Source organism: Podarcis melisellensis (assembly GCF_964234715.1).
Source record: "Podarcis melisellensis genome assembly, chromosome: 15".
In the NCBI taxonomy this organism is placed as follows: Eukaryota; Metazoa; Chordata; class Lepidosauria; order Squamata; family Lacertidae; genus Podarcis; species Podarcis melisellensis.
The window spans coordinates 7,333,426-7,346,876 of record NC_138532.1 but is presented as its reverse complement, the minus strand read 5'-3'; the positions used below and the strand labels follow the sequence as shown (position 1 = coordinate 7,346,876).

The 13,451-nt window shown below is 51.2% G+C and overlaps 1 protein-coding gene across 1 annotated transcript in view; it reads right to left on the bottom strand.

The window, feature by feature from the left end:
* LOC309357378 (uncharacterized protein) overlaps positions 1 to 13,451 on the bottom strand; it is a 46,677-nt gene that overhangs the window by 664 nt on the left and 32,562 nt on the right. Inside the window, exons 22-32 of the mRNA XM_081889511.1 lie at positions 9,771 to 9,914; positions 8,386 to 8,552; positions 7,726 to 7,838; positions 6,852 to 6,970; positions 6,508 to 6,668; positions 6,049 to 6,161; positions 5,284 to 5,408; positions 4,656 to 4,874; positions 3,515 to 3,619; positions 2,102 to 2,191; positions 692 to 893 (exon numbers count right to left, since the gene is read on the bottom strand). Of these exons, the coding sequence (XP_081745637.1) occupies positions 742 to 893; positions 2,102 to 2,191; positions 3,515 to 3,619; positions 4,656 to 4,874; positions 5,284 to 5,408; positions 6,049 to 6,161; positions 6,508 to 6,668; positions 6,852 to 6,970; positions 7,726 to 7,838; positions 8,386 to 8,552; positions 9,771 to 9,914 (1,508 nt within the window). The 3' untranslated portion in view covers positions 692 to 741. The remainder of the gene's footprint in view (positions 1 to 691; positions 894 to 2,101; positions 2,192 to 3,514; positions 3,620 to 4,655; positions 4,875 to 5,283; positions 5,409 to 6,048; positions 6,162 to 6,507; positions 6,669 to 6,851; positions 6,971 to 7,725; positions 7,839 to 8,385; positions 8,553 to 9,770; positions 9,915 to 13,451) is intronic.

Sequence of the window (13,451 nt, the reverse complement as noted above, 5' to 3'; positions counted from 1 at the left end):
CAGAGCGGCATTTCAGGCTCGCAGCAAGAAGCCTGTACGGTAAGGTCAGCCTTGAAACACAAGGCATAGTTATAGCTGAGGGGATTTACACCACAAGAGGTGGGTGACAGTCAGTTTGGATGGCTTCAGGAGAAGGACTAGGCAAATTTGAAGAGGAGGAGGAGGAATGATGCCACAACATGCTCATGAGGCTGGAACCGGGATTCTCAAGGGCCTTGCCTACACTTGACTCCAGCTCCTGACAGTCAGAGAGGGACTTGGCTGTCTGCTGCAGGGGACAGGACGATGGAGGAAGTGGATGAAAACTCTCACAAAGCAGCTTTTGTTCCGCCATAAGGCGGGCCAGCTACTGGCCCATTTCCAGTTGCACAAGAAGTGCCCCATGGACTGCAGGTGCCGACAGCCATGGGGGGAGGGGTGCTTCTGAATAGCCGTTGCTGGAAGCCAAAGGAGAGTTGCTCTGGCACATAGGTCCTGTTTGAGGGTTTCCCATTGAGGCATCTGGCTGGCCAACTGGAGTGGAAAGGCGCCACAACTCCCTCCCTCTTCAAATGGGACACCCAAATTTGCCACTTTGCCCTGAGCCCCTGCTTCTGGGAAGGGGCCCATCCATGCAGCCAAGCTCCCAGTGGAAACAGGAACACTCAGGATGCAAGCCTCAAGTAGATAGGAGGGGACGAACCCCCCCCACCTTTTATTGGCCCCTTCCTTCCTTCCTTCCGCCAGGGTGCAGAAACAGCATCATGGGTATTTGGCATCATAGATGATTTTGGAGGAGTTTCCGCGGTCCCTTTCGTCTTCTGCGGTGAGGTTGAGGGAGTGCAGCACTTTGTACTGGACCATGGTGATGAGGGCCAGCTCCTCAGGATCTAGGCCGCTCATCAGGGTCACTTCTGGGGGATAGAGGAAAAGAAAGCACACTGGGTGGCTGGTTCCGTACCTGCCGACTTCTCCATGCCCAGGCCAACCCGAGGAGGGAGGAGGGTCCTGTGCTGGACCCCTTCCTGCCAGCACAAAGCTGTCAGCTGAAGAAGCATTTCAGCTACCCAAAGAGGGCTCCTTGCTGGGAGAGGCAGCATAGGGGAAGTACCATCTCTGCTGAAGACCTTCCTCTTCCAACAAGACTTTCAGTTTGAGACTTTTTCCAATCTGCCTCTGCACTGGAAGCATTTTAAAATGTTTTGGGTGACGTTTTGTTACTCGCTGCCACCCTGGCCATCTTTGGGAGGAAAGGCAGGATATATATTTATTAAACATAGAACTAAAGAGGAGGGGCATGGCAGGGGCAGGAGGTGGAGCTACTGATACAAAGCACAATCCTAACTTTTAGGGCTGGTGCTCTGGAAAAAAGGAAGCAGCCAGCAACCAGTCAGACAAAACTAGCAAGGAAGTATCCCACGAGCCCCGTCAACAGCTAAGTGGCAAGGAGCTGTGCAGTTTAAGCAACTGGGCAGCAAGTGTATGGATCTGGTGTCACTGGACTTGTGCTGTACTAGTGGCCACAAGACACAGCCTGGCCACCTGCCCTGTCCCCCACCCACCCAAATAAGAGGTACCGGCTGCCAGAGGCCTCTGAGTGCTTCACCCTCTCCACATCACCAAGCCCTAATTCAACAACACTTAACATTGCATCCATTGGGATCCTACTATAAACAACAGGCCATGGACCTCTGCTCAGCTTGCCAGCACAGCCAGTTAAGTGTACAAATACACAAAACAAATCAATGAAGAAGAATGAAGCCTGGTGAGGCCGGTTTTCAGTGGCTCAGGCAGGTTTAGCAAAATACCTCTCCATATGCAAAGAAGCCAAGGTCTGGCAAGCAGCTCTGCTTCAGTGGGGAGCTTGGGCTTTGCAATGTTTATTTTTATTCTGTTTACCTTGCAGAAAGATTGAGGTCCTGCAAAGTGGCTTGTAAGGATATGCAGGACTCAGACTATTTACGCCATGCCATGCCAAGGAATAACACACCAGGGATATTGTTTTAAGAAAGAAAGCTGTTATCCTTGGAAATCTAAGCCCAGAGACTGAGGGCCCAGAGAATGCGGAGGGTTTGCCCATGTGCTCCCAACCCAACTCACAGGACAGGGGCTCTTTGCTTACCAGTACAGGCAGGCAGACAGAGAGAGCAATTGCTCCAGGTTGTCATTTGCTGGCAGTCCTCCACACATGTCTGCACTGGGACACCACAGACTGCAACAAGAAAGGCCCCTTAGTTATTTGTCTCAGGCAAAACCTCAGACTCACCGCCTCCTCTTCCTACTCGGCAGGATGTAACTATGCAAATACCTATGCTACCAACAGTGTAAACTGGTTTAAGTCAACTTCTTCCCCCCCCCCCACACCGTAAAACCCATACTCTGTGCAAAGGAAGGATGGCAGAACCAGGAAATGGTGGGGTCAGTACACATGGTGGGAGGACTGGACAGTGCCAGACTCTGGTGAAAACACCCTCCAAGGGCTAGGGAAGGGGCTGCCCCACAGCTCTGGAATGCCTCTCCCACCCCCAAGCATCTCAGCCTGTGGCTTTCCACCATTGCTGAAGTAACAGAGCCAAGCCCCAGATGTACAGGGCTGAAGGCTGGGTCAGAAAGTTCCATTCTCAACACGATCTAAGGACTGGCTAGTGTCAAGCACCAGGCGCAAGAGAGTCCACTGAAGTCATTCACTGTTAACCGAAGGAGCGAATTTGCTTCCTGAATAAGTTATCTAAGAAATGCAATTGGTGCTGCCACAAAAATGCAAGTCTATATTTCCACCCACCCCACTTAGGGCTCCCTCTACCCCTGCTTCTCCATGACTCAGTGAAGACATATTGCCAACCCCCAACCCCCATTTTGCAGGGCCCAGCATAGCATCAGGCTCACCTTCTGATGGTACCTTTCTCAAGTGGAAAAGAAAGCAGACAAGGATAGGAAGGGGCTGGGGGTGCGGGGGGAGAGAGAGACCCAGAATACAATCCAGGAGAAGGGGGAAGAAATTCATCACCTCCAGTGTGAGAGGGCAGATCATGTTTAACAGCACCATACTAACCGTGTCTACTCAGAAATGAGTCCTGTTGAATTCAACGGAACTTGAATTCCATTGCCACGTCCAAAGGAAAGCATAGGAACCTGTTCCATCAGGAAAGTAAACAGACTACTCTGTGCCCGCTGTCCCCACCCACCTCTGCAACAAGCAGGTTTCTGTCACTGGGGTTGCCCAGGACAGCTGGCAGGAACAGGATGTCCTGCTGGGAGCAGCTACACACAGGTATGTATGACTAAGATGTGCACGCTCTCTCTCTCTCTCAAACACACACACACACACACACACTGCTGCTAGGATGAACCACAATCCTCCAGGTTTGGTGCTCAGCAACTGAGCAGGTACTTGTGCACTCCTAAGTGGCCACAGCCTGCCAGCCATGTTATGTAACCCACTGGAATGTTGGCACAGGCCGCAAAAAAATGAGTTTCTTGAGCCACTGCTGCTCCCCAAGAGAGGCTCTGTGACAACGACTGCCGGCTCCCTCACCTTTCTCAGCCGTTGTCTGGAATCGGCCGCTGCAGTCGCAGGCAGGTCGTGGTGGGGGTGCCGAGGCCCTACGACAGGAGGGGCCGCTGAAGCCCTCTGCACAGACTGAAAGGAAACAGAGCAATGAGTGTAGCAGGGCTCAGGCATGAGAGGGAAGGGCATGGTGGCCCCAGAAGCAGCTGACATCACACAGCTCTCTCCTCCAAGCAACCACGATTCTGGGGCTTTGCTACATAACACACAGCATTAAAAGCCAGCAGGATGTTCTCATCAAACACCTGACTTGAGTGACTATTGCTGTTGTTATTTCAACTTGGCTCTCAGGCAAGCCAATGAGGGCGGAGAAAGGAGGCCGAGATGGACAGTGGCTTCGCCTTTTAGGCTGCCCACAGACTGCAGCTGGCTTGACACTCCCCCCACCACCATTGCTTTTTCGCTGTTCTTTAACATCAGCATGATGCACAGAAGTCCAGCAGATGAAGTTCTTCCTATAATCAACAGGGAAAGCTGCACCAGTTTCATGTCTTGCATATGGAGGCAGCTCTCGACAAAGGGCTGTCCACCTGGGCTTTATGCAACCCATGCAGCTCTCCTGTTTGGATTTTCAAAGCACACGGAATCTCTGGGTTTAGGGAGGAGATGTTGGAGGAGAACCCCCACATGGATGAGGGGGGAATAACATAGGTGTGAGTGGTTCATGATCTGCATTAACCCCACTTTGGACAGACCCTGAGGCCTTTGCATTGCAGACCTGGATGACCTGTTGTATGTGCTCCTCACCAGAGCAGCCAGAATGCAGACATGTTGCAGATCGCTGGGGGTGGCACTCTGCCCCTGGGCAGGCAATGCTGACTCCAAGGTAAATCATGGTTCAGAATTACACTTTGGTGATGCCCTTCTCTCACAAGGACATAAGAAGAGCCCTGCTGATCTAAGCAAGATCTACTCCAACATCCCTGCTGCTCACAGGGGCTTGAGAGATCCTTCTGAAAGCCCCCAAGGAGACCTCCTTCTCCCTGGAGAGAAGTGCACTGCCGCTACACCTGGAAGCTCCACTCCTCTGCAAGGAGGAACTATCAGGTTCTTCAGGCAGAAGACACGAAGAGGGTTCTCTTCCTGTCCCTACGCAAGACCCACTTACTGGTCCACCTGTAAAGCGTTGAATCTGGCTTGGCGACAATGCTGTCTGTGGAGCTTATCAGATAGAAGCCAGTCCCTGTTTGGAGGACGGCGGCACACACACTGTGCTCCATCAGGCACTCCTGCTTCGCTTGCTCCAGGCTCTCAGCGGAGGGGTACAGCACCGACGGCTCTCCTGCCACGCCGTGGCCAGGTTGCTCATCAAACCATTCTGTGGCTGCTGGGAAGGGAAACATGGTGTGGCCAGCTTAGCTAATGCTCCACAATTAAAACCACCAACAGAGCCTGTTTCCATGGCATGTTGTAAAATTATTTATTTGCAGATGCAATCGAATGCGAATTTTCGTCCCCAAAACAACCCCCAAAAGTGACTCACATAAAAGCAAAGTGAAAGAGCAGAGCAGAAGAAAAGACCATCATAACCAAAAAGTAAAAATAACAACCAGGGTCTCAGGTAGTTTTCAAAAGGGGTGCATGCATGGGCAGGGGCCCAGTTTCAGCATTCAGAAAGAGCAACGGGGATTGTGTGCTCCCTCCTCAGGGAAGGAGGGTTGGGTTGGTTGTAAGAAGCTTTGGGTTGCCTTGGGCAAGATAAAGCAGCTCACAAATTCAACAAATAAACTAATTACCTTCACTACATTTGCACAGGAAGGGCCTCTCCTCCTTGCAGCTGGCATCACTGAGAAGCCCCGTTGATGAGTTGAACCACACACAGTCCTTCAGGCCCCCATCAGCCATATCATCCTTCAGGTACCTTTCCCCACACACAAAAGCAAAAGGAAGAGGGTTGTTTGTGCTCCAGGGCTCAGGGGGGGGGGAGGTCACAAGAGCTCCCTCCAAAAGGAATTTTGCAAATGCTATCGACTAGGTTGCCAGCACTCCAGGGCATATAAATTCAATTCATCATCAGAGGTATTGCCACATCTCATATTTCCTGGTTCAAAATGCAATGCTTTCCTCGAATATGAGATGAACACCATTACCCTCCCAACCAATTCTTCCATGGCTCAGATTCTCATCTGAGCTAAGGCAGTGTTCACTTCCTTCCCTCCTTCCCCTAAGCTCTCATCCAGCAACAGTCCTTCAAACTATGTTCCTTCCAGCCCCATTGTTCATTGGTTGCTACACTGATGGTGGCAGCAGGCAGAAGGGAGGAGAAAGAGAGACAGACAAACAGAAGGGATGCAGGCAGGCTATACAGCGCACCAGGTACAAGGAGGAATGGAAAATGCAGTTGCCAACTGGGTCATTTTGGATTAAGCTGAGCTATTTTCTATTACAAAACAATAACATTGTTGGGAGGATGTTTGAGCTGATCTACTTAAAGCTTGGTGGGCCACCTTCCCCAGCACCATTCACCCAAAGGGCCCTGGAGGAACCACCCGGGTGCTCACTGTGCCATCTGCTCGCTGAGGGGCTCCTGTGTTGTCCACCGGAAGACGGATTCCTCCTTCAGGTCATTCAAGCCCGTCCAGAAGGAGCCTCCAAAGTTTGAGCGGACCCAGTCCTGGAACAAACATGGCAACCGCAACCTCAGGGTGGGTGGAAAGAAGGCAACCATCCCATGATGCCTCAGTTGACCTTTCACCTGCCTCCCTGCACGGAGAGGGGTGGGGACTTGGGCACGTACAGGGTGGCACAGGGTTCTCCAGAAAGGTCAATATCAAGGAAGGAGAGGGCTCCAGCTTCCCTAGGGCAAGCACCACTTGCCCCTTGATTGCAGGCTGAGGGGAGGGCCAGTGAGGGAGCCGCCTTCTGGAAACTGCAGCCCAACTCCATGGGCAGCTTGCCATCAAAGGTCATCATGAGGGGCCCTGTGCTTCTGGAGGGATGCTGGTACAGAAAAGCCATACCTTCTCTTGTGGAGAGGTCAGGTGCAGCAGTTCTGTATTCTTGAATCTCCGGCAGGCATGCAGGGCCTCTTGCCACTCACTGGCCAAGGAGGGGTCCCAGAAGTAGCAGCTGCCATTCCAGTGGCTCCACCCAGGCTCTGTCGGACAGGAACTCCGGGGTGCTGAGGAGGAGGCAGGGGGATATTATCCAGAATGAGGCCCAAGCCGCTTTCCCTGATTATGACCATAGTCCATCATTCCCAAAGTCCATTCAGTGGAGCAGAGGCTCTCTGGCCAAGAGAGCCAGGTGAGAGCATTGGGACCTGATGACATTGTCCCCTTCTAAAGTCTTGGCAAGCACTTACCCAGTGGCCCCTCGCACACCCACGGCTTAAGCTCGGAGCAGGAGGATGCAGCCACCTGCCCCTCTCCCTGCGGCCCAATCTCCAGGCAGCCCCCGGTAGCAAGCTGTGTGTCCGCCAACCTAGCGAAGGAAGCAAAAATGGGTCACACGTGGCTGGGAGCACCAACTTCTCGAAAAGGAATGGCAGGTGCCAAGGAAGCCAAAATCACAGACAGAGAAGGAAGGACAATGGGAACCTGGAATGAGGTGCTAAGCCTTGCAAGCGAGGGGTGCAGTTCTGACAGTGTGGTGGCAGGAGATGCAGGGAGATGATCACTGTCCCTCCTCAGTCTTCCTAGACAAAGGCGCTCCTTCAGAAGCTGCATAAGGGTTGGACTAGATGTCCCTTGGCGTCCCTTCCAACTCTATGAGACCTTGACAGCTGGTTGCCAGAGGGCCAATAAAGCAAGGGAGCCCCTCTATCAGTGATGAAGCACCTGCTCTGCCTGTAGAACAGGGCCAGCCCCTCCATGAGACAGACTGAGGTAGCTGCCTCAGGTGACAGAATCCAAGGGGCCCCTCCATGGGTGTGAATCCCACCACCACCACTGTCTCCACTGAATCGAAGAGAAGCAGCTGCAGCAGCAGCTTCCAGGGTGATCTTGCAAGAACAGCACGTGATCTCATGGGATGCTCGCAAGACCTTGACAGAAGCCATAGAGACAGCATGGGTAGCACCGTCATGTTTTGCCTCAGGCAGCGAAACAGGACAGGCCACGCCAGCTGGAGGTCCCGGGTTCAACCCTTGGCCCAGCACAGAGGGAGTCTTTCTTGTCAATGCTGGCCTGGTTGCCCATGTCTGCTTGAAGGCAGCCACCTGCCCCCAAAACACTCACCAGGGAGAAGAGAGGTTGGCTGCTCGGCCCTCTGCCCATGTCCAAGTCCCGTGTCTGTTGACATCATTCAGCCCCGTCCAGCTGTTCTTCTGCACCATGGCTGCTATCCAGGCCTGGAGGGGAAGAACGGACGGGGATGGGAGAGGAGGCTCATTCCGCTGGTTTAACCTGCTCATTTACAACATGAACATTCAGCTCTCTGGCGGCAGCAATGTGCTTCATAGCTCCATATATTGAAACAAAATGTTTGTAGGTATAAACACCTATAAAGAGTTAGAACAGCCTCCCAAAAGTGGGAAACGTTCTCCCGCCCAGTGATCTGAGGGTTGGTTGCCAGGAACATTGTCCTTCAGCCGTCAAATGCCTGGCAAACAGGAATGCTTGGAAATTTCCTCCTAAAAGTCAGTAGTGAGGAGGGCACTCCACAAAATGGGAGCCAGCACTGAAAAGGCCCTGTAGTAACATCCCTGAATAGGCTTCACCTACTGATTTTGCAGAGTCCAAGATGGTTGGCAATGGGGAAGGTGCATGGGCCCAAGCCATTTAGGGCTTCATATACTGGCCTTGAACTGGGCCACACAAGCTTACTGGCAGCTACCCCACAGTGAAGCAAGGAGCGCTAGCCAGGCCACCTGGGAGCATGACTAGCTCCCAACTTGCCTTTTCCTTGGCACTGCTGAGGGTCAGGAGGCCCACGTCTTTTCCATATGTCTGGCAGGCGGCTTTTGCTCCCTGCCAGTTCTTGCTGCTGTGCTCCTCCACGTAATAGCAGTGACCATCCCAGAACCACCAGCCAGGAGCATGTGGACATCTCGAGCTCACCAAACCTGGAAAACAACCATAGGCAGGGCAGTAATAGCTTCGCAACATGACCCTGACTCTAACCTGCTAGCCTGCCTGTTCTCTATGAAGTTGTAGCGCTGCTGCCTCTTGACGATGTTGTTATTTCCAATGATGTATTGTTTTGTTTTTCTATGTTGACTTTCCCTTTTATCACAAAGCCACTTGGCTTATTTTATTAACAGAAAAGATGAGCGTAAATGATTAAGCTAAAGAAATGTGTCCTACAGTGGGAGTTCATGGAGCAAAAAAAGGCCTGCCTTGTACTTATTTATTTCATTAAAAAATTACACTGCTTTTTTTTTAAAAAAGCCACACACCTCAAAGTGGCTTACCCAAAAATAAAACAGTAACATCAAGAAAATTAACATTAATACTTTTAAACATACAGAAGTTAAAGTACTAAAACAGACAGAAATTCACATCCACTTTCCAAACACCTGGCTAGGGTTGCCTAAACAAGGATGCTTTTAGCAGGTGCTGAAAAGAGTACAGTGAAGGCGCCTGCTTGATCTCAATAGGCAGTGAGTTCCAAAGTGTAGGTGCTTGGTGGAGTATGTGGAGATGGCTAAACTTTGATGGGAGGAGTAAGGAACCAGGAAGAAAGAAATTTAACTAAGACTGGGGGAAATTTACTGAGTATTTTTTAAAAAAAATGTAAACAACTTAAAACATTAGCAAGGTTAATGTAAAATGAGCAGTAAAGATAACTCAAGGAAATTATTAGAGAAAATAAATAATAAGGTATTGGTTTGGATATGCAGCAGTAAAGATAAAATGAAAGAAACCACAGATGAGAGGGGGAGGGGAGGTCAATTTGATGGTATTTTTGGTTTTGCTATAGAATTTGCATGTTTTGTTGTCAAATTGTACACACACCCCACACCGCTATAACAAAGTGTATCTGTGGCACCTGTAGCAATGCCAATTATGCCAAGTCGGTCACGACTGGACCTAATGGTCAGGGGTCCCTTTACCTTTTAAGCAGTTGATAGGCACATGTAATCACACAATCTCGTAGGTAAACTGGTCCCAAGTTGCCATGGGCTTTATATGTAAATGGCAACACCTTGAACTCGGTGCAGGAGCAAATCAGCAACCAGGGCGGATCTCTGAGCGCAGGTGTCATATGCCAACAAGGCCTCACTCAGCCATGCTGCAGCATTTTTATGTCACTCATATTCCGCCCCGCCCCCCAAACTTACCATGAAGGCACGAGGGGGTGAAGCGACGGACGCAGCGCAGGTGGCGCCCATCGCATTGGCCCGTCAGGGGGTTGTAGGTCGATGTGCTCAAGCACGGAGAGCAGCGCCGCCGGCACCCATCCCCACAGAAGCTGAGGGAGCAGGCTGCAAGGACAGAGAGTTGTCGGTTAAGGCAGTGAGCTACCTGGAGACACCAGCCCCTCTGACTGGCCTCACGATACTCTGGATAGAGGCATGTCTGCTGGAGGCCCTGCAGAAGTCACTGGAGGTGTCAGGGGTCAGATCCTGCAGCTTTGAAGCTCAGCCTTTGAACCTGGCGGCACAGGCACACACCAACACACAGGAGGAATGGCCAGCCTCAACATGGAAGCCTCTCTCAGCACTGGACTTGGGAGGAAAGTCTCAGTACTGGCCAGGTGGGCTTAGGGCTCCCTTCGTGCCTTGTGTGATGTATTTGGCCACCGGGTCTTTGCTCCTCTCCAGCAAATCTTAAGCTTTTATTGACACCAGAGTGGGATCTCTGTTTCAATTCAGCCTCTGAAGACCATCAGGGAAAGGCTGTTTCTCTCTTCCCTCCCTGCCCCTTTTCCCTTGTGTGTGGCTGTCATGATTTTTAGATTATAAGCCTGCAGGGACTGCCTTGTTTTAACTGGAAGCCTCTTGGGCTGAAATAAATAAGCAATAAATAATGAAATTGCCTCCCAGCCCTCATTGGGGACTCCCCGGAAGCATCTGACGGGCCACTCTTGGAAACAGGGCACAGGCAGAGGCAGAATGGGAGACATCTCCTGTCTTCTCATGCAGCTGAACCTGCAAACATTCCTCAGCCCAGGTACAGGTAAAGGTACCCCTGCCCATTCGGGCCAGTCTTGCCAGACTCTAGGGTTTTGCGCTCATCTCACTCTATAGGCCGGGAGCCAGCGCTGTCCGCAGACACTTCCGGGTTACGTGGCCAGCGTGACAAGCTGCATCTGGCGAGCCAGCGCAGCACACGGAACACCGTTTACATTCCTGCTGGCAAGCGGTCCCTGTTTATCTATTTGCACCCGGAGGTGCTTTTGAACTGCTAGGTTGGCAGGCGCTGGGACCGAACGATGAGAGCGCACCCCGCCGCGGGGATTTGAACCGCCGACCATGCGATCGGCAAGTCCTAGATGCTGAGGTTTTACCCACAGCGCCACCGGTATCCCTTGCTCAGCCCAGATAGGATGGGTCAAAGGGCAGTAAGCCAGGCATGAATTTATTCTGGGAGAGGCTCCTGAAATCCATTGACGAAGGGACTTCTAATCCACACAAGCTCAGACTGCGATACACTGGGTTGGCCTTTAACCTGCCACCACAAGACACATTTAAAGCACCTTGCTGGGCTGTGCAGTGTTCAGGGGCATCCCTGAAATGGAGGGAGGGAGGTGTTCCACCCCCAATCTACCAACCCACTACTATTCCCCCTTCCCAACCTTATTCTAAAGCAGCAATGCGGCAGCAAGCAAAGGCTATAGCAGCCAAGTCTGCTGCTTGTGGCTGGAAAGCCAAACAGGAAGTTTGTGACTGTTGCCATGGGAACAAAGGGGCAGTCCATTCTGTACTGAGCACCGGATGTTAGCTCAGTGGGTTTGTCATATGACCTGTGCTGGAAGGACATGGGTGGAGTTTATTCTAACTGCTGATGAGTGCAGACATGTTTTCTCTGTACTGAAGTAAAAGACAGGAATAAAAGATGTAAATAGATTTCTGTCTGCTTCTTTCCCCTCCCTGGGGACACCAAAGGGGAGAGAGGAGCAGTTGGTGTGTTTTCCTCACAGCCTGAGGAAAATCGCCGGAACGGACCTCGAGTATGTAGTTTTATCCTGCCGGGAGTCGCCGGAGGGAGGTCTAAGGAATTCAGCCGGTGCCTGAACAGATAGGCACATACCTCAAGACGGGCTAGAATTCCAACAGTGGTAGCAGACGCCGGTTGCTGTTTTCATCGACCTCTGCATCAAGAAGTGGCCTCCATGGAAGCCTGAGGTGAGAAGGCTGATTCTCTGCAGCCAGAAGCTGACCAGAGGAATCTGATAGCCAAGCAACGGAGCCCAGGTATGAGATTTTCGGGCTTAGAAGTGTGAATGCAGATTGAGTTATTCTCTGCTTCACGGGGAGCAGTAGATGGGAGAAACAGCTCCAGTCAAAAGAGAAACCGCATTCCAAACATTCCTGTGGTTAATCCTGTTCAAGGGATGGAATGCACTGTTGCTAAGCGACGCCCTTCAACGAAGGCCATGCCTCAGAGAGGAGAAGTGAAAGTTAAAATGGAATGTTTTGACTACACAGTCTGAAGAGCTCTTGGAAATTTCCAACGCAGCTAGCGTTCAGAGCTGCCAGGTGCACAGAGTGTAAACAAGCCAGCTATTGGATTTTAGAGGCTTGTGTTTGAGAGTCAATGCAAGGACTCAAAATGGATGCCAAGAAGGGGGGAGGTCTGCCTACTCCAGACCTCCTGACCAGTGACAATTATGCATCTTGGTCTATTAAGATGAAGGCCCTGCTGCAGAATCAGAGACTGTTTGAGGTGATTGAGAACCCCATCCCAGCAGCACCAACACGTGCTTGGGAGTCACAGAATGTGAAGGCCAGAACTGCTATAATTCTGTGCGTGTCAGATTCGCAGCTGATCCACATACAAGATTTAGACCACGCGAAACATGTTTGGGACACGCTGAGAAGGACACATCAGAGAGATGCAGGTTCTTCAGCGCTGCTGTATTTTGAGAAGCTGACCAACCTGAGGCTTGCGCCTGATGGAGATGTTCAAGCGCACCTGACGGAAATGAAATTTCTGCGTCAACAGATGGTGGAACGCAATTTCCGTCTGCAGGAGGAAGTGTTTTGCTTCATGGTGATCAACAGCCTGAATCGGACTTACAAAACAGTTGCCAGTCAGCTGGGGTCTCTCCCAGCAGCGGATCTCACTTCGGAGAGGGTCTTTGCCGTGGTTCTTTGTGAACATGACAGACTTTCCGCCCTGGAAGTCAAGGACAGGGGGAGCCAAGAACGGAGTTCTAACGCCCCCACTGCTGTTGCTACTGGAGGAGACGCTGAAGCTTTGAACGTTGTCCGATGTTACAATTGTGACCAGACTGGGCATCTTCAGCGGTACTGCAAGAAGCCATGTCAGAACAGAGGAGCCAAGGGAAGCTCCACAAAGTCTGAGGCGTCAGACAAAGGTCACACCAAGCCAAAGGCAAAGACTGCAAAGGCTTTGATGTCGCTAAAAGCCACACCAGAGGTGGGAAACTTCTTTGTCCTAGACACGGGCGCGACGGTTCACATGACAGGACACAGAGGACTATTTTCTACGTTTGAGAAGCGAAGCTTCGCGGTGCAACTAGCCAACGGTCAAAAGCTGGAAGCGACCGGAATTGGGACTGTGTATCTTAAAAGTCTGAACTTGACTATAAGCAATGTTTATTTGGTTCCAGAGTTGAAGTTTAATCTGCTCAGCGTTTCGCAGATTGCCAAAAAGGGACTAAAACTGTCCTATGATGATCAGAACTGCGAGATCTACAAAGATGGAGAGTTGTATCTTTCTGCCAAAGAGAAAGATGGACTGTATTTGTTGCCTTTTGATCAAAGTGATTACATGGAATGTAATTCTTGTGATTCTAACATGATCTCTTTTGCAGGTGTAGCTGAGAAAGACGC